Source organism: Gopherus flavomarginatus, chromosome 1 (assembly GCF_025201925.1).
Source record: "Gopherus flavomarginatus isolate rGopFla2 chromosome 1, rGopFla2.mat.asm, whole genome shotgun sequence".
Lineage (NCBI taxonomy): Eukaryota > Metazoa > Chordata > Testudines > Testudinidae > Gopherus > Gopherus flavomarginatus.
The window spans coordinates 333,485,010-333,511,378 of NC_066617.1; the positions used below are offsets into that span (position 1 = coordinate 333,485,010).

The window sequence follows — 26,369 nt, forward strand, 5'->3', positions numbered from 1 at the left end:
TGAGTGGTGAGAGAGGGTGTACAGGTGGGTAGGGGCACGTAGAACATCGAAAAATTAAAATCTACCAAGGTCTGATCTGCAAAATAAAAAAATATATCCAGTTTTAACGCAAATTCTTTAGACAGTCCCAACTTTACACCCATATCCAGTAAGGATTTTTTTTGGTTGTTTCAACACCTCAACAACATTATGGCCAAACAGCCAACTATTGCTCAAACTTCCTTTATTAGGCAGTTTCCAAGTTAATTTTTTGGTATTGACTTACATAAGAATTCCCATCTCACATAAATAAAGTTACACTTTAGCAAAAACCAATTATGGGAAAAATCCCACAGAACAGACATGATTTGAAATTCAGCAGCACATAGTATTGGTGTTTCAGAGGAGCTGATCACCCAAACTTCCTACTGTGGATAGTGGAAGCCATGAATACTAAGCATCTCTGAAATCAAACCCTACAAATTAATGCAAACCAGTGTTTACACCAGTTATCACTCACATTGTCCACATGGAACTGAAGGCATAAATGATGATGTAATTTGGCTTTCAAATTCAAATTTCACTATAAAGTTTCATTCCAATTACATTACATTTGGAAACGCTCAGCCAATCACGTTACTTACTGCAAATATGAATGTACTTTGGTAAAAGTGCAGATCTATCAGCAAACTTGAGGGGGAGTAATCATAACAGAGTGGATTTATCTCATTTAACGCATGAAAGTATTTATTTTATTTGATATGTGATCTGAATATGCACAATTATTTTTAATTATTTAACAGTATTAATTATGTAATAGACACACTACTGATAACTTACTAATGACTGAGCACAGCATAAATTTTTCTTGAGTCATTTCTTCAAATCTTTCCTTTGCTTCTCTACTCCACTCATTTCCTCCTTTATAGGGTTCAATATGAGCCAGCTTGCTCCTGATGGCCTAAGTAATAAATCAAATTAGATACCTGTTGTCATACATCCACAGTATCCATTTAGGGCCAAATCCTTTTCATAAAAGTGACCAGGAAGGCATAAGGAATCCACTTACTGTCTAGTGTAGACTAAACTATCATGGGTTTCAGTGCAAGGAGAGAGGCTGCCACAGGTGGGTAAAAAAATAGGCACACCTTTCACCTCACTGTGTTGATTTAAATAGAATTAGTGGACTTACTGAGTCAGAGTCATGGCAAAACACTAACAAATTAGCCACTCTTTGGATTTTTGAGTACAGAGTGGCCACTGCTAGGTCCAAGAGTGTGCCATACTAGTGTTAGCAAGGCCACGCTAGGGTAACCATGACCTTGTCCCTGTTCCTCTTGATCTTTGACAGGGCTCTGCTGATAAGAGGGTGTAGTAAGAAGAGAGCCTGAAACGTAAGACCATGTAAGCAGGCTCTGCTCACATAATCTGGCAAGAACAGGGCTGATATTGCAGAAACATATTCCTAAGAGATGCAGGGCACAAAGCTCTCACACAAGAACATTCCAGGAGGGTGGCACCAGAACACCTCGATACCAGTACATCCCCAAAGATAAAAGGAACATGTTGGCCCATCTTAAGGATAAGGTCAGGATGACAGCATGATGAATAGAAATGTTTTGATCAAACCAACATGTACAAGGCAATGGGTGGCACTCTGATACGTCAGGGGCAATACGTAATTTGTTTGTATCTCTGTATCAAGATGTATCTCAGAGAGAGTGTCCTTGGCCAGCCTAAGTAATAGTGGAAAGTCCCACCACTGACTGAGCTGCATCCACTGTATCGCGCATACATGTCTTAGTATCCTCGTGGAGTTCGCCAGGTGCTATTACTATGCTTTGTCAACAATAAACCTGGCCAGGTGCCTTCTCATCTTAACAGATTTTGTGGTCGTTGTGCAGTTTGCTTGAGGTCTGCTGTGCCAGCTATCTACGCAGAGCTGGAACAGCACACAGGGAGAACACACACAGCCGAACATCTGATGATAGAGGGATTGGCAGGAAAGCATACAGCAGATCCTCTGCCCACAACAGGAGAAACACATCTGAAAAGGCACTCTCACCTAGACCCTGTAGAGAGCAGAAGTGCTGACATTTCTTGTTCTGTTTGGTGGCAAACAGGTCCACTTGGGGAGCTCCCCATTTGTGGAAGATCATCCAGGAGACCTTGAGATGGAGCATCCACTCATGGTGAGAGCAAAAGGACTTGCTGAGGTGGTCCGCCAGTGTGCTGTGAACGCCAGGGAGATGCGCTGCCTTCATGTGGATTCTGTGCTGGATACAGAAATCCCATAGACAGATAGCTTCCTGACAAAGAGCCGATAACTGCGAGCTCCCTTGTCCACACAGATCATGGAGGCTGTGTTGTCTGTCAGGACACTCAGTGCTTGACCCGACAACTGGGGATGAGCTCTTTGGCATTTATATGCAGTGGGTTCACATTGTCCCAAGATGTGCACCCCATCTGAGGTCTGAGGCATCCGATAGCAGCAAGACCTCGGGACGAGGATTTGCAAATGGCACTCCTGCCATCACCCTCTTTGGGTTGGGCCACCACTTTAGGGAGGTGAATACGCTGCATGGGATCACAACAACCTTGTCCAGGTGATAGCTGGACCAGGAGTAAGCCTTTGCCAGCCACAGCTGGAGGGGCCACATTTTGAGCCTTGGTGGTGGACCACATAGGTGCACGCTGCCATGAGGCCTAGAAGCCTGATACAGACTCTGCCTGTGGTGATCTGGTGCATGAAGAGGTGGGTAATTAGCTTTGACATAGAATCAGACCTGTCCTGTGGCAGAAACACCTTGGTGTTAAGAGTCTAGCACTGCGCGGATGAACTCTATCCTCTGGACTGGGACGAACGTTGACTTTTGATCGTTTATCAACAGGCCCAGAGCTTAGCATGAGTCCTGCAGCACTTTGACACTGCACTGGACTTGGAGCGGCCCTTGACGAGCCAGTTGTCGAGGTACAGGTAGATCTGGATACCCCGACATCTGATGTAAGTGGCCACTACGAACCGTAGTTATTGAGGTCCAAGCGGGGAGGAAAAAAGAAAGGTGGTTGGCAAAACAAAGAGGGGGAGGATCCAGTTCGCAGACTGGGATGTCGCCTTTCGGCGCACCCTCAAAATGACCGCTTGTTCCCTCGAGGGAAGCAGGATGAACCTGACTGCAAGGCTGAGCCAGATTGGTGGCCCTGGTGGCATGTGTAGCCCTAGTCCTTCTTAAGATAGGGCTCCGATCTCACCTGACTGGCAGGTCTATGAGGTTGCGGCGGCTTGAATCTCTTTCTAACTGGCGCTGGCATACAGAGGCTAAGGGACCAAAGGGTAGCTCATGTAATTTTGTGTCTGTCTGTTTGCTCCACAAACAGGGCCAGGCTGTCAAAGGGGAGGTCCTGTAGTGAGAACTGGAGTTCTGTGGCCAGCGCAGAAGACAACAGCCACAATGCCCACTTCACCACCACCACCGTTGCCATGAACTTCATGGGTGAGTCCGAGGCATCTGATGCGGCCTGGAGGAAGGCCCTTGCCACAATTTTCCCCTCCTCAAGGATAGCCAGGAACTCCATCTTGGACTCCTTGGGCAGCACATATGCAAACTTGGTGATAGACTGCCAAACATTAAAATCATATCTGCCTAGGAGGGCCTGGTCGTTAGTCACTCTGACCTGGAGGCTGACAGATGAATAAACCTTCCTCCCAAACAAATCAAGCCTCTTGCCGTCTTTATTCTTGGGAGTAGGGCTGGGTTGTCCCTGCCTGTCTCTCTTGTTGACCACGGATACTATACGGGAGTTTGGGGCAGGGTTAGCGTACAAATATTCAGGTCCCGTAGCAGGGACATAGTACTTCCTCTCTGCCTGCTTGGAAACGGGTAGGAGGGAGGAAGGGGTTTGCCAGAGGGCTTTGACCAGCTTTACCACTCCTCATGTACAGGAAGTGCCACAGGGCTACTGTGGACAGGATGTTGAACAGGCCATTGGAGGGTTCTGCTAACTCCTCCGCCTGTAAGCCAGGCTGGCTATCACCCTCTTAAACAGCTCCTGGTGTGCCAGAGCTTCGTCCAGAGACATCGACTGGGATGGTCCTGCCACTGCCTCATCGAGCAAGGATGATGAGGAGGCGGGGGGAAGGGTGGGTGCAACTTCCACCTCTGGATTAGTCTTCTCCCCAGTAGAAGGCTCCTGGGCACCGCACTCTGGCCCCATGTCCAATGCTGGGGGAGAGTGGGAGATGGTCACTGATTTCCTGTCTGATGTGCCTGACACAGAGCACTGGACAACCATGCGGTACGCCCATGGGTTCCAGAACTGCCATGGTGGGGGCCAAGCACTGGCTGGCAATACAAGAGCAGCTTCTCTGTGCTTGGCTGAGAGCGACTGTCTCAAAGGGCCTGGGGCCTCTTCCTCTTCAGTCGAAGAGGGTGAGCGATGCCTCAGAGACCACTGTGCTGCTATGAGGCTTCGCAGTCGTCCTTCTGCTGGCTTCCATGCCACTCACTACAGGAGAACTGGTACCGGGTCTCAGAGACTTGACGACAGCTGCTCGGAGGCAGGTGGTGGAGCTCGGCAGATCAACAGTGGGTATTTGGCAATCGACGCCTATAGCTCCTCGAGCAGTACTGAAGATCTGGCAATTGGGAACATGATGGCAATGAGCAACCCTTAGACGAAGTCGATTGGTACTGCAGACCCTGCGATGTCCCCCTTGATACCAGGGATCTGCTGCGTTCTAGCTCCTGTGCCCTGGGGAGCGAAGTCTTCTGTCTGGAAACTGGTGCGCCTCAGTCCCGTGCCGGCTCTTGGGCGAGTGGTGCCACCCCACAGGGGACTGGTAACGTGAGTCCTCCCACAAGTAATGCTGGGATCTCCGGTCAGTCTGGGCAGTTCAGAAGCACATCCCCGGGGATTGACACTTTGACTTTGATCACCTCAGTGCTAGGGACCAATGCCACACTAATGGGGACCGCACTGCCTTCCCCTTAGAGACAACCATGCTAGAGTGAAGTGTTGGTGGCACCCACAAAGACAATGTCTTTGGCTGCCTGGAAGTCCTCCAAGGTGTATAGAGCTTCCAAGAGCTGAAGACCTCTTCCACTAGATGGAGTGGGCCATGGGTCCATAGGAGGTCTGGAGGTCTGGCTGGGGATGCCCATCCCTCAGGGTCTATGCTCCTCCGCAGCCTTTGCCCTCAACCCACATGGAGCTGGGGAGCGCCCTCTGTCCTGGTGCTTTTTAGGCCTCTTCACCAGTACTGGGACTGGCGCTGGGAACGTGGTGCCAAAGGCACAGTTCGCACCAATGCACTCGGTGACTTCGATGGCTCTGAGACCAGCTCAAGGGCCAACTTCATGAGGAGTACTCTCAACCTTATGTCCCACTCCTTTTTGGTTCTTGGCTTGAAGCTCTTGCAGATTCAACACTTGTCACTGATGTGGGCTTCACTCACACACTTCAAGCAGTTTTGATGTGGGTCGCTAATCGGCATGGGCTTTGGACAGCGCTCTCACGGCTCAAAGCCCAGGGAACAGGGCATGCCCCACCCATGGGCAAAGTCCCAGCAGGGGACTATCTAAGTTAACAACAACACCACCACCACCACCACCACAAAAGATCCATTTAAGTAACTATTTACACACGAAGAAAACCACTGGGTAACGCAACACCTGCTGAGGCAAGGAGCAGTTCCAGCACTGTCACTGGCGGTAAGAAGGAACTGAGGGAGGGGGGAGCCGGTGGCACCCCTTATAATGCAGCATATGCACGCCCCTCCACAGGGTGCCAGAGCCGGTCCCCTACGGATAAACCTCCAGTACCGGTGCATGTAGCAAGCATACACACCTACAATGGAATGGACATGAGCAAACACTTGAACAGGTTTTGGGTTTTTTTACATTCTTAGAATCCAAGTCAGTCAGTCATGGACAGACATCCCGGGCTGGCAGGGTGGCCTCGACAGCTGTTGCTCTTGACCCTAGCTCACTTCTTTGGTCTGGGACATCACCTGGCTAATCTGGGCAGATTCCCACCTCTCTCACCAGTCCTGGGCATATCTGGCTAGGCTGGCCAGTCTCATCTTGTCAAGCTGGAACAGTTGGTCTCAGGCTCATGTCAAAAGCAAAGAGAGGACAGATGAAAGATAGTGAGGAAAGGAACACAAGGAAAGGGAAGACAAAGCAGGGTCTCATAAGTCTCACTCTGGAGTCCTCACTGGTCCAGCAGTAACGGTCATGTTTCCCAACTGATGCATTGAGATCTAAGTGTCATGATGAATGAGGATTACCAGTGAAGGACTAAGTCTCTGCAGTGAAGCAGAGGCTATTGGCCTTTCCTGAGGGAATCCAGGAGTCAATTACACCATTTTGATCCCCAAAGTCTCTCCTTTTAAGGATCTCAAAGGCAGCAATGAGCAAAATAGCTCCCCTCATTTTTTTGGTACACCAATTAAGCCTAATTTCTGACACACCGATTTTGTTCCATTAATTTCCCGATTCCATTCTCCTCTTGTTTACAAGCAACCTTCACAGTTCCATAGTTATACCAGTAGCTCTTTTTTGTATGTACTAATCCAGCCTGTCTTTCATTTGTACCATTTTCTATCAACAGTTATGGTTATAGGTTATTGTAACATTTTAATAAACTTTCAGCCACTTTACAGCAATTAAGCTCACAACTGGGGTAGGCTCCCTAGACCTCAAAATATTGCAATAAGCCCCTACCCTGCTGAGCTGGCATGGAGAACAAAAAAATCTGTTAGATAAAAGGATTGCAAAAAGAGGATCCAAAACCAAATTGTGCCTCAAAGTGAAAAGCTGATTTCCTAAGCACTTCTTCCTTACCTAAATTCTCATCTACAGGGTAATATGCATATCTAAATACTACTTTCCGGGAGTCTTGAGTATTTCTGCAACATTTTATTACAAGAGATTTTTCTTTTTATGTACTTTATTGAAGTCTATTATTTCCCTATTGAGTACCTGGTGATCGTGATTACCTTGGGATCCTCAATGGCTTTATCTTGTGTTAGTTATTACTATTATCACAGGTTTAGTCTAGGAAATACATCGTGAGAGGCAATGAAAGCTTGTTTATATACATATAAACCTTCTATGGGTGTACAATACATGAGTTTGTTCAGTTTCTTTAGATGAAACAGCCTCAAAAAGTCAGAAGAACAAAGACATCTTTTCTTATAAACAACAAAATTAAGTTCTATGCAGTTTTTCAGACTGATTCAAAACTATACATCATAAGCATCAACACTGCAAGATGTAACCAAAGATCTTACTGTTCTTTAAGTTCAATGTATAAGTAAACATAAAACTAAACAGGATAACATTGAGGAAAATCATGACTCGGCTGATTAAATTATGATAATTCTTGCCAGAGGCAATTCCCTTTGACAGTGATTTTAATAGCAAGACATGACTGACTTAACAGTGATTAAACTGTCTGGGGGGAAAACAAAGATATTAATATTTCTTCTTGAAAATGAATTCAAAATGTAATGAAAAATGGTCTTTTGACCTTTTGAGGATGAATCTAGATGTTTTATATGTATATAAACGAGCTTTCATTGCCTCCCACAATGGATCTCCTACAGGGAAAGGATATAACCCCTGTAATAAACCTATGATAATAGTAATAACTAAAAAACGATAAAGCCATTGAGGATTCCATGGTAATCACGATTACCAGGCAGTTAATATGAAAATAATCAACTTCAATAAAAGTACATAAAGAAAAATTTGTTTCAATTAAGCACTACAGAAATATTCAGACTCCTGGAAAGTAGTGACACGATGTCTCTCCAGTCTGGACTTAGGTGCTGAGAGGGGAGGGGCTAGGAGAAATACGTGATCACTTAATTAAAGATTGTATCAATGCGCACACACAAATGAGCCAAATTAAGGTTGCACTGGCAACCTTAATTCTGGCATTTCCTAATTTTTTAATGATTGCCTTGGCAACCTTGTGTTTTTATTTTTTGTATGCAATTTATGTTTTTTTAAACTTAAAATTGAAAAAACTACCCACAAAAGTTTAATCATATGGACCATACTGACTCCCCAGATGGGCCACCAGCCCAACCTTTAGATCCCACAATTCTCGAACATTTGAACTAGTGGAGTAGCAGATAGCAGTAGAAGGCTGTTATCTTCTGCACAGACCTGCCACTTGAGGGGGATGGAGAGAGAGAGAGAAAGAGAGACAGTTTGCCAGTGGGTTTCACAGCTATTTCTAGACAGCAGAGGAATGCGGAGACTCAGGAATAATGAGTTCAATTCCAGATTTGGTGGGAGAATGTGCTCTAGTGATTATAGAACCCTTTCCCCTTTTACTCTGCAGACTCTTGCTTCAGAGAACTTAGCTGCCAAACTCTATCAAGTCTCTACTGAGAATAAGTGCCCTGAAATTTTTCAGAGTCTTACGACTAAGCCAGATTTGGGCGAACTATCACAAATGTAAAAGGCATGCTAATACTTTAGACGTTCCAGAAATTTCAAGTCCTTGTTCCAAAGCTTGGAGGCACTAGAGCGTCTCAACAAAAGGGACACAAGAATATTTGGTCCCAAGCAAAACATTTTCCCCAACCTCATTCTCAGAAACAAATCATTTTAGCTGAAATATCCCCCTAAAAGTTTTGCCTAAAAGTTTGGCAAAGGTATAGGACCCTGTTTTCAGTTGGTTGTAACAAAAAGTGTTGGGCAAGCTTAAAAATAAGAGTTGTTACCTGTGCACCCTATAATGATTTAAGAGACACAAACATGAAAAAAAAAATCACATTTCCGTCTGAAAACTATTGTACTTATAACTATAAGCAACACTCAAAATTACTATAATTAAAAGTTAGAACATTTCCATCTTCTTCCAGTTTTAGTCACATTATGTATTTGACAACACTTGTGTATTGTCAGTTTTGCTGTTCCCCTGCATTGTCAATTTCTCCCTTGCTGAAAAGACCCTTATAAACATCAGAGAGCATAAAAACCCTTAAAAACAATTTCCCCCACCAAAATTTAGGACATATATTTAAAGAGTGCCTCAGCAGATATGGGATAATTTTCTGAAACTACTGAAAGTAAACAAAATTGAGCTGACTGTTGCTGTAGAACAAGTGAGGGTCTTTGAAAATTGACTTGGATATTAAAACAACATCTGAATTAATTTTAAGGCTAGTGACATAAAAAACAAATGTAAGTGCAAACTTTTCATCTCACTTGTATTCAAAGCGTTTTTAAATGCTACATTATAGTGCATTTAAATTAAAAAAAAACAAACTAAGATTTCTGACTTCAATAATTTGGTCTTTACTTACATTAATATCATAACAAAGGAAATCCTTCAGATTCTACTAAATTTTAAGCTTTTCAATTCAGACAAATAATAAAAAAAAACTTGCCTTTTCTGGAGGGCTCAAAAACTCATCTTTAATTTTACGCATGTCTTTAAGAGTTATTTTGGCAGTGTTGCCAAAGTCAACGTATTTAACTTCAACTTCTTGATGCCCTGGCAGTCCTTCAGAAAACATTACAATATCAGGTAAACAAATCAGAAGTTATTAATACTTGTAACTATTATCAAGTATATACGAAACATCAATGGCCAGAATTTCAAAGATGGATGTACTCATATATTTTGTGTGCGCATAAAGTATCACATTCTGAAACAGTTTAGATCCCAAATCAGCAAAGCTGCTACAGCCTTTAACAGCTAGCCAAAATTCCAGCAAATCAAGGAAAATCTCTGGGTAATGTGTTAATAGTTGGTCCTAATGCCAGACTTTTATATTTCTTATGTATGGGGTAGGCCAGGCATGTGGCTGAAAAACACTGCTTAGATAATTTCTAGCTAGCAGATGGCCCTTTGGGGATCATATCAGTGCCTAGCACAGTGGGGGCCTGGTTCATGACTAGATCTCCTAGGTGCTATTGTAATACAAACAAATAAATAGTATCTGAAATGTAATTCAGATCAGCCTCAAACAATGACAGTGGGACAAACTAGACACCAGCTGCTTCCAGTATCAGAGCACTGCAGCCATAGTTTTTTTGTGCCTCTTCTATATCTGCTACACCCAGAGACGGGCAGAAGATTGGGCTCTGTATACAATGACAATTATGATTATGTTTGTTATTGAAATTCTACTGTATATGTGTATAAATGTTTTTGTTCCATACACAATACCTTGTAATATGTAAAACAAATTATTGATAGCAAATTAGCAAAACAAAAAGTAATATCTAACATTTTATAAGGTTATAAAGTTGACTATTAGTATTGGTCTTTATTACTACCTTTTGCAGCAATAAAAATAACTATTACTTATTATTCAAGTTCTGATCAAATGCCGTTTCCAATTATTTGACTGAACACCACAATTAGATAATCAGTAACTAACATACTTACCAGTAACTTTTGCTCTGTACCAAACTCCATCTTCAAATTTCGCTATACAGGTTTGGCCTTGAACAGGACAGAGAATTTCCAGATTTTCTCCATCATCATTTTTATATACTTCCTCAATTTTCTTCAGGAGAACTAAAAAGTCCAGACTTTCTATCTAAAATAATGAAACAACCAAACAAAAAACCAATACTACAGTAATTTACTCATCAGAATAAGCCAGACATTCAGAATGTTTTGGGACTTGCGGCAATCCCAAAAAAAAGAGTTTGAGCTCAAAGGCCACAAAAGGCAATGACTGTCACAAAAGGTGTAAGTGTAACAACCAATGTTTAAGTTTTTGAATACTGCCCTGTTTAAATCTACTATCAAAGGAGATTTTGTAGGCCATTCTCTAATACCACCCTTTGTGTGGTGCACTTAATTGATGTGGACACAGAAACAGAAAGACATACCATAGTATGGTTAAATAGAGACCAAAACTTTATTAAAACAATTAACCAATAGAGATATACCACTTTAAGCTAATTAGCATGGACGTTACAGTGAGAATTTCATCTAGGAACCAATGGCCGTGGGCTCTACAAACCTACAAGTGGGTATGAGGTTAATGCTCTCTCTACTTCCTCAGGCCCACCCAAGGATTCTGGCTGGAAGCCAGAGTCCTAAATTGTACTCCTCCATGTAGGGGATAGCAAAGATGAAAGGAGCCACACACCATGCCATTATACTCCCTTACTATGCAGTTGTAACCCAGTGGGCTCAAGAGCACAAGGACCTCACATTGGACTCTAAACTCACCAAAGTTTCGACAAATGTCATTTAAACCTTAAGACCAGACCTCTAAGATGCCAGATGAAAGGTGAAAAACCCCAAACAGCAGTTTGCCAATTTTGCCATAAAGGAAAAATCTCTTCCAGACCTCAAACAAAATTTGGTGATCAGCTTAGTTTCTTGGATTGTAAGAGATCTAGCTCATTAGACAAGGGTGGGAAAAGTGGGACTGGAACAGAGACCAAAATGGCTACTCACCAGCAGCAAACAGAAGCACCCCCCTCAAGAAGGCAAGAGCCAACCAGTCAGCCCATCATAAACCCTGCTGTCCAGTGGCAGCAGGAATGCATGGAATATCCTCCAGTAACCAGATGTGAAATATCCACCCTCCTGCCCCATGCTGTGGGGAAGAGAGGGAATGAGAAAGCAGCAACACCTCCCCACTCTCTCATGCACACATATACAGGCCATGGGGGAGGGGGAGGAGAAGAGAGCGAGCCAGGAGAAGCATGTATAGCATTGCCTCAGCAGCTCCTGCTTCAGATCCCCCTATCCCACACTTGGGTGGGAGGGAAGGAGAGGATGGGTGACTCCACTGCTCCCTGATCCATCAAAGAGACACCCTGGCTAGCAGGATGAACTGTTTATGAACTTGGTACGGTGCCACAATGAATATCTCATTTCCCTCCTTTATTATAATATTATTTAGGCTCAGAATCCCATTGGGCTAGACACTGTACGTATACCTAGAAAATTTCTGTATTATAGGTGGGGATAAGAAAACTGACTAGAACTTTATTTTTTCAGGGGGAGGGGGTAGCAACTGATTTTTAAAAGTCTAATATCTTGCTAGGCGGCTTAATGTTTTATTATTTGATTATTTAAAGCCCAGAAATTTTAATTAATATTTTAATTAAATATACAATATTTCTAAATACTTACCAACTGAATATAGAAATCACTAGGACTATTGATGTGAGAAACGACAATGGAGACTTCTGTCATTTCTTGTGGCAATGTGGGCGGACAATATTGCAATGCCATATTATCTTCTGGTTGACTAGGAAGCTGTGATCGAAACCTAATGAGAATAATGGTTGTGAATCAACTATGTCAAAGCCAGTTGTGGATGAACAGCATCTTCGTGTGAAATTTTCTATGAAAGGCCTAATAGACCTTATATTAAAAAACTCAGTAATCATCTGGATTGGCTAATAATTTCATGGGTTTTTAGCTGTTACAATATTGCCTGATATGAACCGCTCTTGAACTTTGCTGTTTGTAGTGCTGTGTAGCCAATTTCCTCTTTTCCAGTAACTGTGAGTTTTCCCAAATGCAAGACATACTGGGGGGGATATATGATTGCTGCTCCTTTAAAGCTTTCCAAACTATCTTTCACTCACTGTTTTAAGGCAACAGTGTGTGTTTACATTATTTAAATAGGTTAGAGGCGAAAGGCTTGCCTTTACTACTTAGAATAAAACATTGTTCCTTTAAATGTTTCCTTTCCCTTGTTAATTAAGGAGTAATTATTACTGCAGCAAGGTATTTGCGAGAATAGTGGATAAGGCATCTTCCATTTATCTTCCCCTCTCATATTCTTTTTTCTTAAAAAAATAAAAATAAGGATTTTTTTTTAAATGACCACTAAAGATTCACAAAGAAAAACAAAACCAGAAAAACTTTAAGGTAGTCAAACTCACAGTGATATAGTTTAGCTGTGTGCTGTGTCAATTTGTGTGTTATGCACAAAATTATTATTTGAAAGCTTAGAAATAATTTCTTAAGGTATAAATAAGTCTGACAACTCTGCTGTGCCTCTTTTTGTGTTGCAATTAGAACCCAGTTATCCAAATGAGGTTTTGTGTCATCAAAATGCGTATGACACCACATTTGTGAATATAATCATTCCTGGGTGAAAAAAATGTGGAAGCTATTTAAAACTGCAGAAACAAACCACGATAGCACCACTAGCAAGGGTGCTATTTATAGAATGTAAACTAGATTCCTTTAATTTTGTGTATTTTTAAAAAATATAAATGCTTAAAGTCCTTTTAAGATGACACATACCTTGCTAACTCTGTAAAAACTAAAGCATCCTTAAGAGATACTGGCATGTCACTCCTTATTTTATTAACTGGAGGTTTCTTCAGATCTACAATGAGCACACCATCCTCTTCTCTGAATACTTTCATTATAACAGCTTTGTTATTTATCATTCTCAAAAATTCTGTCTTAACTTCTTCACCCCAACCTTCATTCTGTTTGGGGGGGGGGGGAAGTGTTAAGGATCATAAGAACAAAAAACCAATCACACTCAGAATGAAATCTCAACTCCACTGAAGTGGCAAAACTCCTAGTGACATCAATGGAGCCAAGATGTCACACACAGTACATTGAAAACACCCACTAGACCTTCGAATCCATAACCTTGGCAGTGCAGAATTGCTCTCTATAGTATATTTTCTAGTGTTTCTTTTCAAGCCTAGTTTTAAATGGCTTCAGCAATGGCCTTTTCATCACTTTCTTTTGTAGATTACACCCCTTCCTAAGATTTCACCATTTTATATTTCTGATATTCAAATTAAAATTCTCACATTCTTAATTTCATTTATCATTTTCCCCTCTTGAACCACCATAAACTTATTCTTCTCTTTCTCTGGAATTTGCTTGCAGACTGTTTGGCACCCAGTGGTCATAGTTTGGTCAAACTATGCTCTTTAATTTGACCTCAAGCCTCAAAATCATAGAATATCAGGGTTGGAAGGGACCTCAGGAGGTCATCTAGTCCAAGTCCCCGCTCAAAACAGGACCAATCCCCAGACAGATTTTTGTCCCAGAACCTTAAGTGGTCCCCTCGAGGACTGAACTTACAACCCTCGGATTAGTAGGCCAATGCTCAAACCACTGAGTTATACCTCCCCTCCTCTTACCTTTCTTCAGGCAATGCCTCCAATCTGTTTTCAAAGTCTCTTAGTACTGTTATAACAAACACTTCTTTTTTTTTTTTAACAGAGTAGAACCATTAAATAGAATTTAAAACACTATAAATAAGCAATTTTTATTAATAAATGGAAGAGAATATATAGTTGAACGAACAGGAATATTATTTGTGTGGCTTATGTGTGTCGTACTCATGGGAGCCTCACAAAAATAGCGTATATTGCGAGACCATCCCAATAAGCAAGAACAGATAGTAAGTCAGATTTTTAGTGTGCGTATAAATAGCACCAGCAGCATGATAAGTGTTTGAGCAAGTGAAATAAAAGGATTATGAGCAAAGATTTTGCTCCCAGCTCAACACAGTGAGTCTCTAAAGTATATCATACAAATGTATCCATCTTAGAAGAGACTGCTACAAAGCAGCGACGTCCTGTAAGAAAAAGAGAAGGTTACTCACCCTGTGCAGTAACTGCAGCAAAGAGTCCTGTGGCACCTTATAGACCAACAGACGTATTGGAGCATGAGCTTTCGTGGGTGAATACCCACTTTGTCGGATGCATGCAAGCTCATGCTCCAATACGTCTGTTAGTCTATAAGGTGCCACAGGACTCTTTGCTGCTTTTATAGATCCAGACTAACACGGCTACCCCTCTGATACTGTGCAGTAACTGAGGTTCTTCGAGATGGTGTCCGTGTGGGTGCTACACTTCAAAATAAGTGTGTCTCCGATCAAAGGCGCAGGGGCAATTTCAGCAGCATTTGTCTAAGTCGTGCATGTGTTCTCCCCATCTCACGCCATTGTTGGCACCTATCAAGAGCCGTGCAATCAGACCCCCTTGGTTTCTTCTCTACTGCAAAGTCAGAAGACTGAACTCTGAAGTACAGGGGAGGAGGGTGGGTAGTGGAGCACTCAGAGACACCCATCTAGAACTTCAGTTACTGCACAGAGTGAGTAACCTTCTCTTCTCCTTCAAGGAACGAGCCTGTGGGTGCTCCACTTCAGAGGACTGTCGAGCAGTGCCCCTCAGTGGATGTGGAAGGAGCTTTGGAGTTGCATGAGTAAGTGATAACACAGTAAGTCCTAACAAAGTGTCTGATCTTATGCTCTGGTCAATCACGTATTGTTCTTTAAAGAAAGGCTACTGAAGTTGATAAGGATCTGGGGGAGAGGGTTTGGATCCCCGCTAGGTTTGTATAGCCTTCTGCTGTAGTAAAAGTGGATGCACCCAGAAATCCATTTAGATAACCTGTATTTGGAAATTGTTGAACCTTTAGAGTGTTCAGAAGTCGAAATAAAAAGCCTTGATGACTTTCTGGAAGGCTTAGTTCTGTCAAGATAGAATGCTAGTGCGTGTCTGACATCTAGTGTGTGTAGTGCCAAGTCCTGTGTGCTCCTGTGAGGTTTAAACAGGAGGAAAAAACGAGGAGAGATGTATTGGTTGATTCAAGTGGAAAGAAGGTATTTTGGGTAAAAATTTTGGATGAGGTCTTAGGGTGACCTTGTCCTTGAAAAAGATGGTATATGGTGGATGTGCCATGAGGACCGCTAGCTCTCCTGCTTGGTGGGCAGATGTAACAGCAACTAAGATAGCTACTTTTGACAGATATGTGAGACAGCATGTTGCTAATAGTTAGAATGAGGCCCCAGTAAAGCAGCATAGTACCAAGTTCAAGTCCCAAGGTGGGCAGGTACATGTATTTCAGGGTAGACATTTCTGAAACCCTTAAGAAAGCATTTGGTGATAGGACACGCAAATATGAATATTCCATCCACCTTGTAGTGAAAAATGGTAATTGCCACAAAATGTACTCTGACTGAGGTAAGCAATAGGCCGGATTCCTTTAGTTCCTATACTGTATGTATTTTAATATCATTGGTAGGGTGGTGGTAAGAGCCCTGGCTTGTTTGTTTTGACAGCATATGCTGAATCTCTTCCATTTATGCAGATATGTGTGGACGTCCTTCTGCTGTTTAATAATATGTCCTTCACCTGTTCCAAGCAGGTCAGTTCATCATGATGGAACCATGTAGGAACCATGCTCTCAGGTGAAGCTGCTCCAGGTTCAGGTGGTAAATCTGTCCAGCATCCTGTGATACAAGATTCTGCAGAAGTGGAAGAATGCACAGTGTACCTACTGCCATCCTCAATAGCTATGACTACCATGTCTGTCCAGGCCACGAGGGAGCTATCAAGATGACTTTGGCCTTGTCGGTTCTAATTTTGTGTATTAAACTTGATAGCATGGGGATAGGGGGAAATGTGTACGGCATAGGCACGTCCCATTTGAAGAGACATCTCTCAGGGATTGGAACCCCATCCCTGCTCTTGAGCAGAATTACAGACATTTGTAATTCTGGGAAGTCACAAAGAGGTCTATGGATAGGTGACCCTAGTGTCTAAATATGTTCTGTAGGACTGTGATGCTCAGCTCCCACTAGTGGTCCTGAGAGATGTATCTACGGTAGTGTTTTGACATCCTGGGAGATGAGAGTGATACGCTGACATTGTGCTGGATACACTGTAGTTTCATGGCTTTGATGCACAAGGATTGTGATCTTGCCCGTCAGTTTATATAAAAACACACAGGCAATGTTATCCATCATTATCCTTCTGGACTTGTTCCTGATCAAGGGCAGGAAGTGCAAACATGCGTTGCAAACTGTACATAGTTCTAGGTTTATATACAACAGTGTCTCTGAAGGGGACTATCTGTCTTGAATTGTATGTTGCTGTAAGCGAGCTCCTCCCCTGCCCCGCAGTCTATCAAGCAGGCTTCTGTGGTGAGTATCATCGAAGGTGGAGTCTGTGTGAAAGACTCCCACATACATGTCGTGGGGTTGAGTCCACCAGTGCAGAGTCTTTGACTTTGAGTGGCATGGTAAGGTGCTTGGTCAGGCTGTGTCTGTGTGAAATGTAAACGGTTCTTAGCCAACGCGGAAAGCAGTGCATGTGAAGCCTTGCATGTTGAACCACAAATGTGGTTACTGCTATACGGCCTAATAGTTGGAAGCAGGTCCGTGCTGATATCTGTGGGCTGTTCAGTACTGTTGAGATCAGATTGACTACAGTGATGAAGCTGGTTGGTAGTAGTGATGTTCCGACCTCCAGAGCGTCGAGATGGGCCCCAATGAAGTCCAGTTTCTGCATGGGTCAGTGTTGATTTTTGTATGTTTATTTGTATTGCCAGCCATGAAAATAGGGAGATTATCCCATGAGTAAGGCATCTTCCCAGGTGGGAGTAGTAGGCAATCACCCAGATAGGGAAATATCATCCCCTGCTTGCAGAGGTGTACTGCCACTACCACAAGAATTTTGGAACACACTTGTGGTGCTGTCAAAAGACTGAAAGGTAAAATTTTATATTGTTAATGTTTGTTCCCAGAGTAAATCTGAGGAACTTCTCGTGAGCAGGATGTATGGTTATGTGAAAATGGGCATCTTGGAGGTTGAGGGCCAAGAACCTGCCCCCATGTTCCAGTGCTGATATTATTGTTGTTGTTAATGTGGTCATCCTGAACCACTGGACCCTTACGAATTTGTTGAGTTTCCTGAGGTCTAGAATAGGTCTCCATCTTCTGTTCTTCTTCCATGTTAAGAAGTAATGTGAATAAAACCCTTTCCCTCTGTGTTGTGATGGTATTGGTTCCATGGTACCCAAATATAGTAGGTGGTTTCCTTCCTGCCATACACATTGTTCTTGAGATGGGTCCCTGAAGAGGGACAGGGAGGAGTGGGTGGGTGGGATGGAGCTGAACGGTATCAAATAACCTGTGTTGATTATTTCTGGAACCCATTTGTCCGTGGTGATGGATTGCCATGCAGAGTAGGAGGTACCAAACAGTGTCCAAAATGGGATGGTCAGTGACGTTGTCAGCATTGAGGAATGGGGGAGGTCTCTTGGGTCCTTGACCAAACCTTCAATTTTTTTGTTTTGCAGAGGGCTGTGATGCAAGCCAGTGATTGAGTCAGAGGCGGGTGATACTTTGGGAGGTCTCCGTCTGTGCCTTTGTATATCATTTTGCCTCTGTTGTTGGGCAAATGGGACAAATCTTATAGGCTGGGTGGAAAATATTTCCCATTTTTTTCTTGGTGCAGGCATGTATACCCAAGGGAACAAAAGGTCACCCAAGAGTGCAAGGGGGTGAAGGGACTTGTCAGTCTTTGCGGCAAACAACTTCTGACCATCAAAGGGGAGATCCTCTATGGTGGATTGTACCACCCGTGGGAAACTGGACAACTGAAGCCATGAAGCCCAGCACAGAACTATGGCAGTAGCCATGGAACATGCCATCATGTCTGCCGCAACTAAAGATGCCTGTAAAGCAGTTTTGGCTATTATATAGCTTTTTGCGATAACAGCTTTATATTGGTCTCCTTTGTTCTCTGGTATGTGGTCAATAAAGTTGGTCAGTTTGAAATAATTTGTGTGGTCGTATTTCATCATCAGTGCAGCGGAACTAACAATCTGGAATTGAAGACCGGCTGATGAGTAAGCCTTGCGGCTAAAAAGATCTAACCATTTCCACTCTATTATATGGAGTGGATCTGTATTGGTGTGGTCTGCCTCATTGATTGACTGCTTCAACTACTAAGAAATTCTGTGAAGGGTGAGAAAATAAAAAAAATCCATCCCTCTGAGGGGATATAATATTTTTTATCTGCTCTCTTGCAAGTGGGCAGTATTATTGCTGTAGTCTGCCTTATATTTTTAGCCGGCTCCATAAGTGCTTCGTTCACTGGATGCGCAATCTTTGATGAAGCTAATGTTTGGAGAATGTCCAGTAATTTATGTTTGGACTCTGGAATCTCCTCTAAGGGGATCTCCAGTGAGTCAGTCATTCTTTTGAAGAGCTCCTGGAAACGTCTGAAGTCATCTGTGGGTGGTGGAGGAATTATGGCCTCGTCTGAGGAAGAGAAGGAAACATTTATTACTAGTGTAGTTTCCTGTTCTTCAAAAGTTTCCTCAAAGAGCTCTGATGGTACAGTCACTGAGGGCAGTGGGGAAGTTTAGTCTCTTCTCTACAGGCACTCAAGGGCCTAGGTTAGTGTCTCCTGTATGCTCCGCAGGGGTCCCAATAGGGCCATTGCAAGGGGAATGGCATAGGTGGCAGCATCAATTGGTGCTCATACCATGCCTGGGTGTCAGCAGTGTGGTGATATTTGGGCTGAACAGGTGGACCCAATGCTGTGCTAGTCTGAATTGGAAAGAAGTGGTGTGATGAATAAGCGCCTTCTTCCTCCTCATCTTCATCCTGACTGGAAAATGGAGGGGCCAGAAGTGAGGTGGGTTGGCATGGTACCATGTGTATTGAAGCAACATTGGTACCAAAAAGTGGAGAGGCTTGTGTTGATGAGACAAGTCAGTCTTTATGATGGAGGAACTGGCATGGTAACTAATGGTTTTGATGCCGAGGTGGTCAATGCCAATGGTGCTGTTGTAATTGCAGGCTTGGTGCTGACATCTGAGTGCTTTATGCTATGGGAGCAGAAGGTGGAGCCACAATCTGCATAGAGTGCAGCAGTGCCGCATATTTAGATGGCTCCATTGGTACCATGGTGGAGGAAGCAGACTTCTGTTTGCCTCTTGACTCTGAGCCTGCCTGCTTAAGGTCATTGGCTCTGTCAGTACACAAGGTACCAGAGAATCCAAGTGTCTCGTACGTACTCAGCCGCAGTGCGGTTGGTGCTGAGGACACAAAAGGAGCCAGAGACTTTCTTTTTTGGTGGCTCTTTAAAAGTGGAAATCGGTGCCTTTTTCCTCACTCCCTTTCAGAGAAGTGAGCCTCCTTTGTGAGGAGGCTGAAGGCTGTCAGAAGGGGTCGTTGGAGAACGTTGTCCAGAGGGAGTCTGCTGTCCAGGGTCAGTGACTTCTCCATTAAGATATGTTTAAGTTGTAGGTCCCTGTCTTTCCTGGCATGAGCCTTTAAGTTGCTGCAGTGAGAGCATTTTTGAGGGATGTCTCCCCCACTGAGGCACCGGATGCACTGAGAGGTCTGAGATTAGGATCACCTCCTAGCAGAAAAGCTATGCTTGAAGCCCAGTGAACTGGGCATGGCTCAGACTGTAACGAGTCTGCCTTAAGGGTGGACTCGCACTACTCTAAGTGGTAATAAAGAGGAAAAAAAAAATTTCCTTAATAAAAAGAAACAGGGAGAAAGGGTTACCTAAATCTAACTGGAGAACTAAAACAGTTACGCTAACAATAAAGACTATCAATTGTAACACTACTGGGAGCTATGTCTCAGGCTGAGGATGGGTGAGAAGGAACTCGGAGGGTCTGGTTGAGGGTCTGATCCAGATGAGCAGTCCTGCTGAAATTCTCTGATCTAAGGTTTGGGGAACACATTCACCTGAAGTGGAGCACCCACAGGGACACCTGGAAGAACTGTAAAACTTTAGCACCATGCAACATCTTTGATCAGTATATTACTTCCATTTAAATCAATGTAAGCTGCATTTAGGAATCTAGGGCACAATATGACCCAAGAAGTTAAAAAAAATTGTCACATGCTAAATGTAATACTTTAATATTGGATTACAATTTCTTTTTTCTTAGCCCAATACTGGAAGCAGCCATCTTTACAGAAAGTGATGTAATTTGTAATAGCTCCAAGTGAGAGCTCAGTGGAAGATGGCTTTACATTAGTTGGCAACTTTTCTTCTAATGTTTAAAACGAGAAAAATATGTTAAGTGGACAATGTCAGCTTAAAAGAAAAAAATTACATTTCTATATGAAGTTTGTCATGCACTACTGTTTCAAGTAAAGGAGATTAAATATTTATCCATGTTTGTAGTATATTTTTTACTATAGCTGTCAATTAATTGCAGTTAATTCACACGATCAACTCAAAAAAATTAATTGTGATTAACTGCCCTTATAACAATTAAATACCAATTGAAATTTATTTAATACTTTTGGATTTTTTTCTACATTTTCAATATTGATTTCAATTATAACAACGAATACGAAGTGCACAGTGCTCACTTTAAATTTTTTTTTACAAATATATGTACTGTAAAAATGATAAACAAAATAGTATTTTTCAATTCTCCTCATACAAGTACTGAAGCACAATCTGTTTATCGTGAAAGTGTATCTTACAAATGAGGATTTTTTTTTACATAACTGCACTCAAAAACAAAACTGTGTAAAACTTTAGAGCCTATAAGTCCACTCAGTCCTATTTCTTATTCTGCCAATCGCTAAGACAAACAAGTTTGTTTACATTGACAGGTGATACTGCTGCCTGTTTCTTATTTACAACGTCCCCTTAAAATGAGATCAGGCATTTGCATGGCACTTTTGTAGTTGGCGTTGCAAGGTATTTACATGCCAGATATGCTAAACATTTGTATGCCCCTTCATGCCTCCATGCCGATGATGCTCGTTAAAAAAAAAACACGTCAATTAAATTTGTGACTGTACTCACTTTGGAGGAAAATTATATGTCTCCTGCTCTGTTTTACACACACTCTGCATATAAATCATGTTATAGTAGTCTTGGAGGATGACCCAGCACGTTCGTTTTAAGAACACTTTCACAGCAGATTTGACAAAACGCAAAGGAAGTACCAAAGTGAGATTTCTAAAAATAGCTACAGCACTTGACCCAAGGTTTAAGAATCTGAAGTGCCATCCAAAATCTGAGAGGGATGAGGTGCGGAGCATACTTTTAGAAGTCTTAAAAGAGCAACACTGATGCAGAAACTACAGAATCCAAACTACCAAAAAAGAAAAATCAACTTTCTGCTGGTGGCATCTGACTCAGATGATAATTAACATGTCAGTTCGCACTCCTTTGGATCATTATCAAGCAGAACTCATCATCAGCATGGAAACATATCCTCTGGAATGGTGGCTGAAGCATGAAGGGACGTGAATCTTTAGCGCATCTGGCATGTAAAACTCTTGCAATGCCAGCTACGACAGTGCCACGCAAATGCCTGTTCTCACTTTCAGGTGACACTGTAAACAAGAAGCAGGCATCATTATCTCCTGCAAACTGTAACCAACCTTGTTTGTCTGAGTGATTGGCTGACCAAGAAGTCGAACTTCGTGGACTTGCCGGCTCTAAAGTTTTACACGGTTTTGTTTTTGAGTGTAGTTTTTTGGACATAATAGTTTTTTGTAAGTTCAACATTCATGATAAAGAAACTGCACTACAGTACTTGCATGAGGTGAACTGAAAAATACATTGATTAAAATATTTGCACTGTAAAAAACAAAAACAAAGTGAGCACTGTACATTTTGTATTGTGTTGTAATTGAAATTAATATATTTGAAAATGTAGTAAACATCAAAAAATATTTAAAATAAATGGTATTCTATTGTTAACATCACGATTAATTTCTTTATTGCACGATTAAAGAAATTAATCGCTTGACAGCCCTTCTTTCTACATTTTACTGCATTTTTGGTATAATCACTTTCCCTGCACCATGCTGCTCTCCTCTGTGTGGGGTTCTTTCCCTTTGTGTGAGAAAAATTTTAAAAAACACACACAACAGACAGTGTGGTTCTAAAACCTCAATAATTGGTAGATGGACTCAAAAGCAGGTTGGACCTTTTTGGAGAATTTTCAGGTCAACTTTGCCCCTTCAATTTTGAAGGGAAATGTATAGTTTAAATTATACTCAGTTCTTCTTGATTATGCCATTATTAAAGCAACTGAGATCTCACACTGACCGCAAGTTACAAATAATATCAGCAAGATCAGAACACCAGGCTTTGAAATGATCCAATTATAAACCATTAAAAAAAATTCAGAGTTTGTTTACAGTGACAGGTTTTTCTGCCATTTCATATTTAACTGTTGGAATGAGCAAAAACTGTAGTTTTCCCTTCACTGTTCCAAGCCTGTGTGTTTCTAATTTGAAGAATTTGGCAAGCAGAGGAGGTCATTTCAATACTTTAGACTTGCAAGTTAATTGTTACCACTTATTTTATCAGTGTAATATGAGCTGAAATGTCTGCCATTTAAGGTTGTCTACAGTTATATCCCTAAAAATGCAGGGATATATTATTTCAACATCTCTATCCACCTAGGAACATTGCACAAGTGAGGCTAACTCAATGAGCACAAATAAAAGCAAGTAATGAAGAAAGTATTATTATAACATGTCTTTTTTTAAGGAAAAAGTGTTAGTAGCAAGTGGGGAGAGTTGGACAGAAGGAAGCATCAAGGACATCAAGACTATTTTCAAGGTGAGCAGCACCAGGTTTTTGGTAAAAAAGGAAAACCTCAATCAGATATTTACAAAACTATTCTAAAAGAGGATATTCTTTACCATTCCCTATTTGGTTGAATTTTGAAAAAAGAGAGACATACCCCTGGCCCAAATTATCAAACAACTAAGTCTATACTTCTCTTTTTTGGAATGTGAGAAAAAGAACATCTCCAGAACCACCCCAAAACCAGTGAACTATAAAACTTTTATTGTAATATATCCTTTAAAACACTGATTACATAGCAACTGGCATTTCTTAAAAATAATTAAACTTTCATTACATACATTGGAAAATAACCATAAGCCTATCTTTTTAATATATGACTTGATAAAATTGCTGTATACCTCTGAACTCTCCTTGTGGTTTTTTGGGGGTATTTGGAAAGTCACAAAAATAGGACTAATTTTAACTTCCATAATAAAAAACTTGAATGAAAATTGTTTTCTTAAACTGTACAAACAGTGCTTACTTACTGAGTTTTTGGGAACTATGTCCTTCAGCGAGCACTGCACTGCTAATGGAGGAATATCCCTGAGCTGTGCCTCTATATATGGATCAGGTTTCCTGATAAACACATACAAGTCATTTACCACTAAGTTCTGTAGAGCAACTTGTTTTGGCCTCACCATAGGGACACCACCAATCCTAGTGGGAATATAAATAAACAACAATAGTACAAAAATGCAGCACAATCTGGTAGCATGTGTAATTCTGTGGGAAGTTGTTCACAAAAAACTAAGAGGTTTCATTTGATTCTTAAAAATCTACAGAATCATAATTTCAATGATGTCACTCTCTAGGGCATGACAGAGAGGACTTGCTCTCCCTTCCCCCCCCAGCTCCCAACTCCAAGTCCTCTGGTTGGGGGAAATTTTGATAATACAGTGTTGTTGGAAATGAGTCAAGTTGGGTATCATTCGAAAGCCCTTGCTCCCACAAACACAACAAACCTAGAACAATTATGTAGATATATATTTGAAAAATTGTTTAAAAATCAACTTTTTAAAATTATACTTTAGCAGAGGCATGTCAAACATGCATCCCCCAAAGTTAAACTGTGGCCCTCAACTGGTGGTACTGTGTTAACGCTCAGAATACGATACCAGATACATTTTGGGATGATGCGGTGATTCATGAAGACAGCTGAGTCTTTGCTGCTCTTTATCCGATCCATCAGGACTGTTGATTGGAATTTGCACCTGACAGTACTATAAGACTTGTGAAATACTTTTTCCTTTAGGTTTAGCCAACCATCCTGCAATGATTGCCTGATACCTCACTGAAAAGAAGAGATATAGAAAAGTCTGGCCCTGACATATGGGAGGAATTTTGGAAAGGAAACTGGGTTATTAAAAGGTTGCTAGTTCCCTATGTGCACTTGGCACAGACAAAGCTCTAGAATACAAAAACAAAACAATCCAAGTCACTGGGAGGTTGATGGCATCACACAGCATCCAAATGATCTTTCCCGGTATTTCCTGACAACCCCAGAACTCCACTGAATTTCAAACTAAACATTAAGCACAAATGGGATGACTTCCCCAGAAGAAACCAAGCATTCCATAGACTAATTAGGTGCTGTTAAATGCCATGGGGTGATTTTAAAGTTGCAGGATGAGCTCAGTCGAACTGGCAACCCATCAGCATAAGACAGACTGGAGCTCATTAATATCACAATGGAAGTAGTCTTCAGTGATGAGACAGCTAAAGAAGTGTCAGTTGAATGGATACGTTGGGGTCATGACTTGTATGAAGCCTTCAAAACCCAAAGAATTATCCAAGGCTCTGTCAATCTATGGGCTCCAATCAAGAAGAGACTAAAATGTGCTCAGATGCAAAGAAGAAAGCCAGCATGAAGGTGGCAAGGACTATTACACAGCTAACCACAGACAAGTCATTGTTTGCTCACCTCCTCATTGTCTTCAGATCTCAACGTGATGTTGATCTATGTGAGACTCTGGGAAATATGAGTTCTCCATGGTACCATGATCAATGTTTGAATGCACTGGAACAATGTCTATGTGCCGGGAGAAAAGCAAGCTAACAAATATCTTGTATAGTCTTCCTAAGACAGCATCTGCTGACAACATGACCAGTACAGGCCTTTCAACGTAGCAATCGTAGATAGTGTGGCTGAGGTACAAGCATGCAACAAACCAGAAAATCTTAACACCTTCCAAAATCTGGCTCAACACTTAATTATGAGACTAGAGAGAAAATACTGGACTTATGATGACCTAGCATTTGACACGTTTACAGAGGAATCAATTAAAATATCAGAAAGAAGAAACTCCATGGTACCACACCTGTCCAACATAAAATCATTGACTCTATAAACATCTGTAAAGTCAGTGAAAAAACGACCGTCATATAGTCGCATGAAGGACAAGTTAACTATATACCTTCCACTAAACATGCTCCAGCATGCAAAGAATTCTGTTGTCACACAGTATAATGAAGCTGCTGCCTCACACTAAGTGGAGTTTCTTTGTAGTTTGCATGGGAAGACAAACTAAAATTATCTCGCATGCCACCAATGGCACAGACAGAGGCGCTACTAAACTCTAGATTTTTTGCCTAAGATATGTATGTTTTAGTGCTCTCTGGGAGATGCCACCCAAGCCTCGGCAAGACTCCATTTTTGTGCCCATTGCTGGCAGCGGTACCAACTTTCTCCAGCGCTGGTGGGTGCCTGCGCCCCACCGCCCCTTTCCCCACCCTGACTCCACCCCATCCCAATTCCAACCCCATCCCCAAAGTCCCCGCCCTAACTCAGCCCCTCCTGGCCCCTATTGGAGCCCTTCCCCAAATCCCCACCCCAGCCCCGCTGCTTCACCCAGCATGCAGCGTTTCCCCTCCTCCCGCCAGCCCCATGAATCAGCTGTGTTATAATGCAAGGACTGCAAAGGAGGAGAAGCAGGACACAGCAGCTCACTCACAGTGGAGGCGAGTTGGAGCAGGGAGGTGAGGCCACGGGGAGCTGCCGCTGGGTGGTCAGCACCCACCACTTTTCTTCCATGGGTGCTC

General features: G+C 42.2%; 1 protein-coding gene across 1 annotated transcript in view; it reads right to left on the minus strand.

The window, feature by feature from the left end:
• RNF17 (ring finger protein 17) overlaps nucleotides 1-26,369 on the minus strand; it is a 206,147-nt gene that overhangs the window by 87,540 nt on the left and 92,238 nt on the right. Inside the window, exons 17-22 of the mRNA XM_050928582.1 lie at nucleotides 23,816-23,987; nucleotides 13,237-13,427; nucleotides 12,109-12,247; nucleotides 10,396-10,549; nucleotides 9,389-9,504; nucleotides 820-940 (exon numbers count right to left, since the gene is read on the minus strand). Coding sequence (XP_050784539.1) covers nucleotides 820-940; nucleotides 9,389-9,504; nucleotides 10,396-10,549; nucleotides 12,109-12,247; nucleotides 13,237-13,427; nucleotides 23,816-23,987 — 893 coding nt within the window. The remainder of the gene's footprint in view (nucleotides 1-819; nucleotides 941-9,388; nucleotides 9,505-10,395; nucleotides 10,550-12,108; nucleotides 12,248-13,236; nucleotides 13,428-23,815; nucleotides 23,988-26,369) is intronic.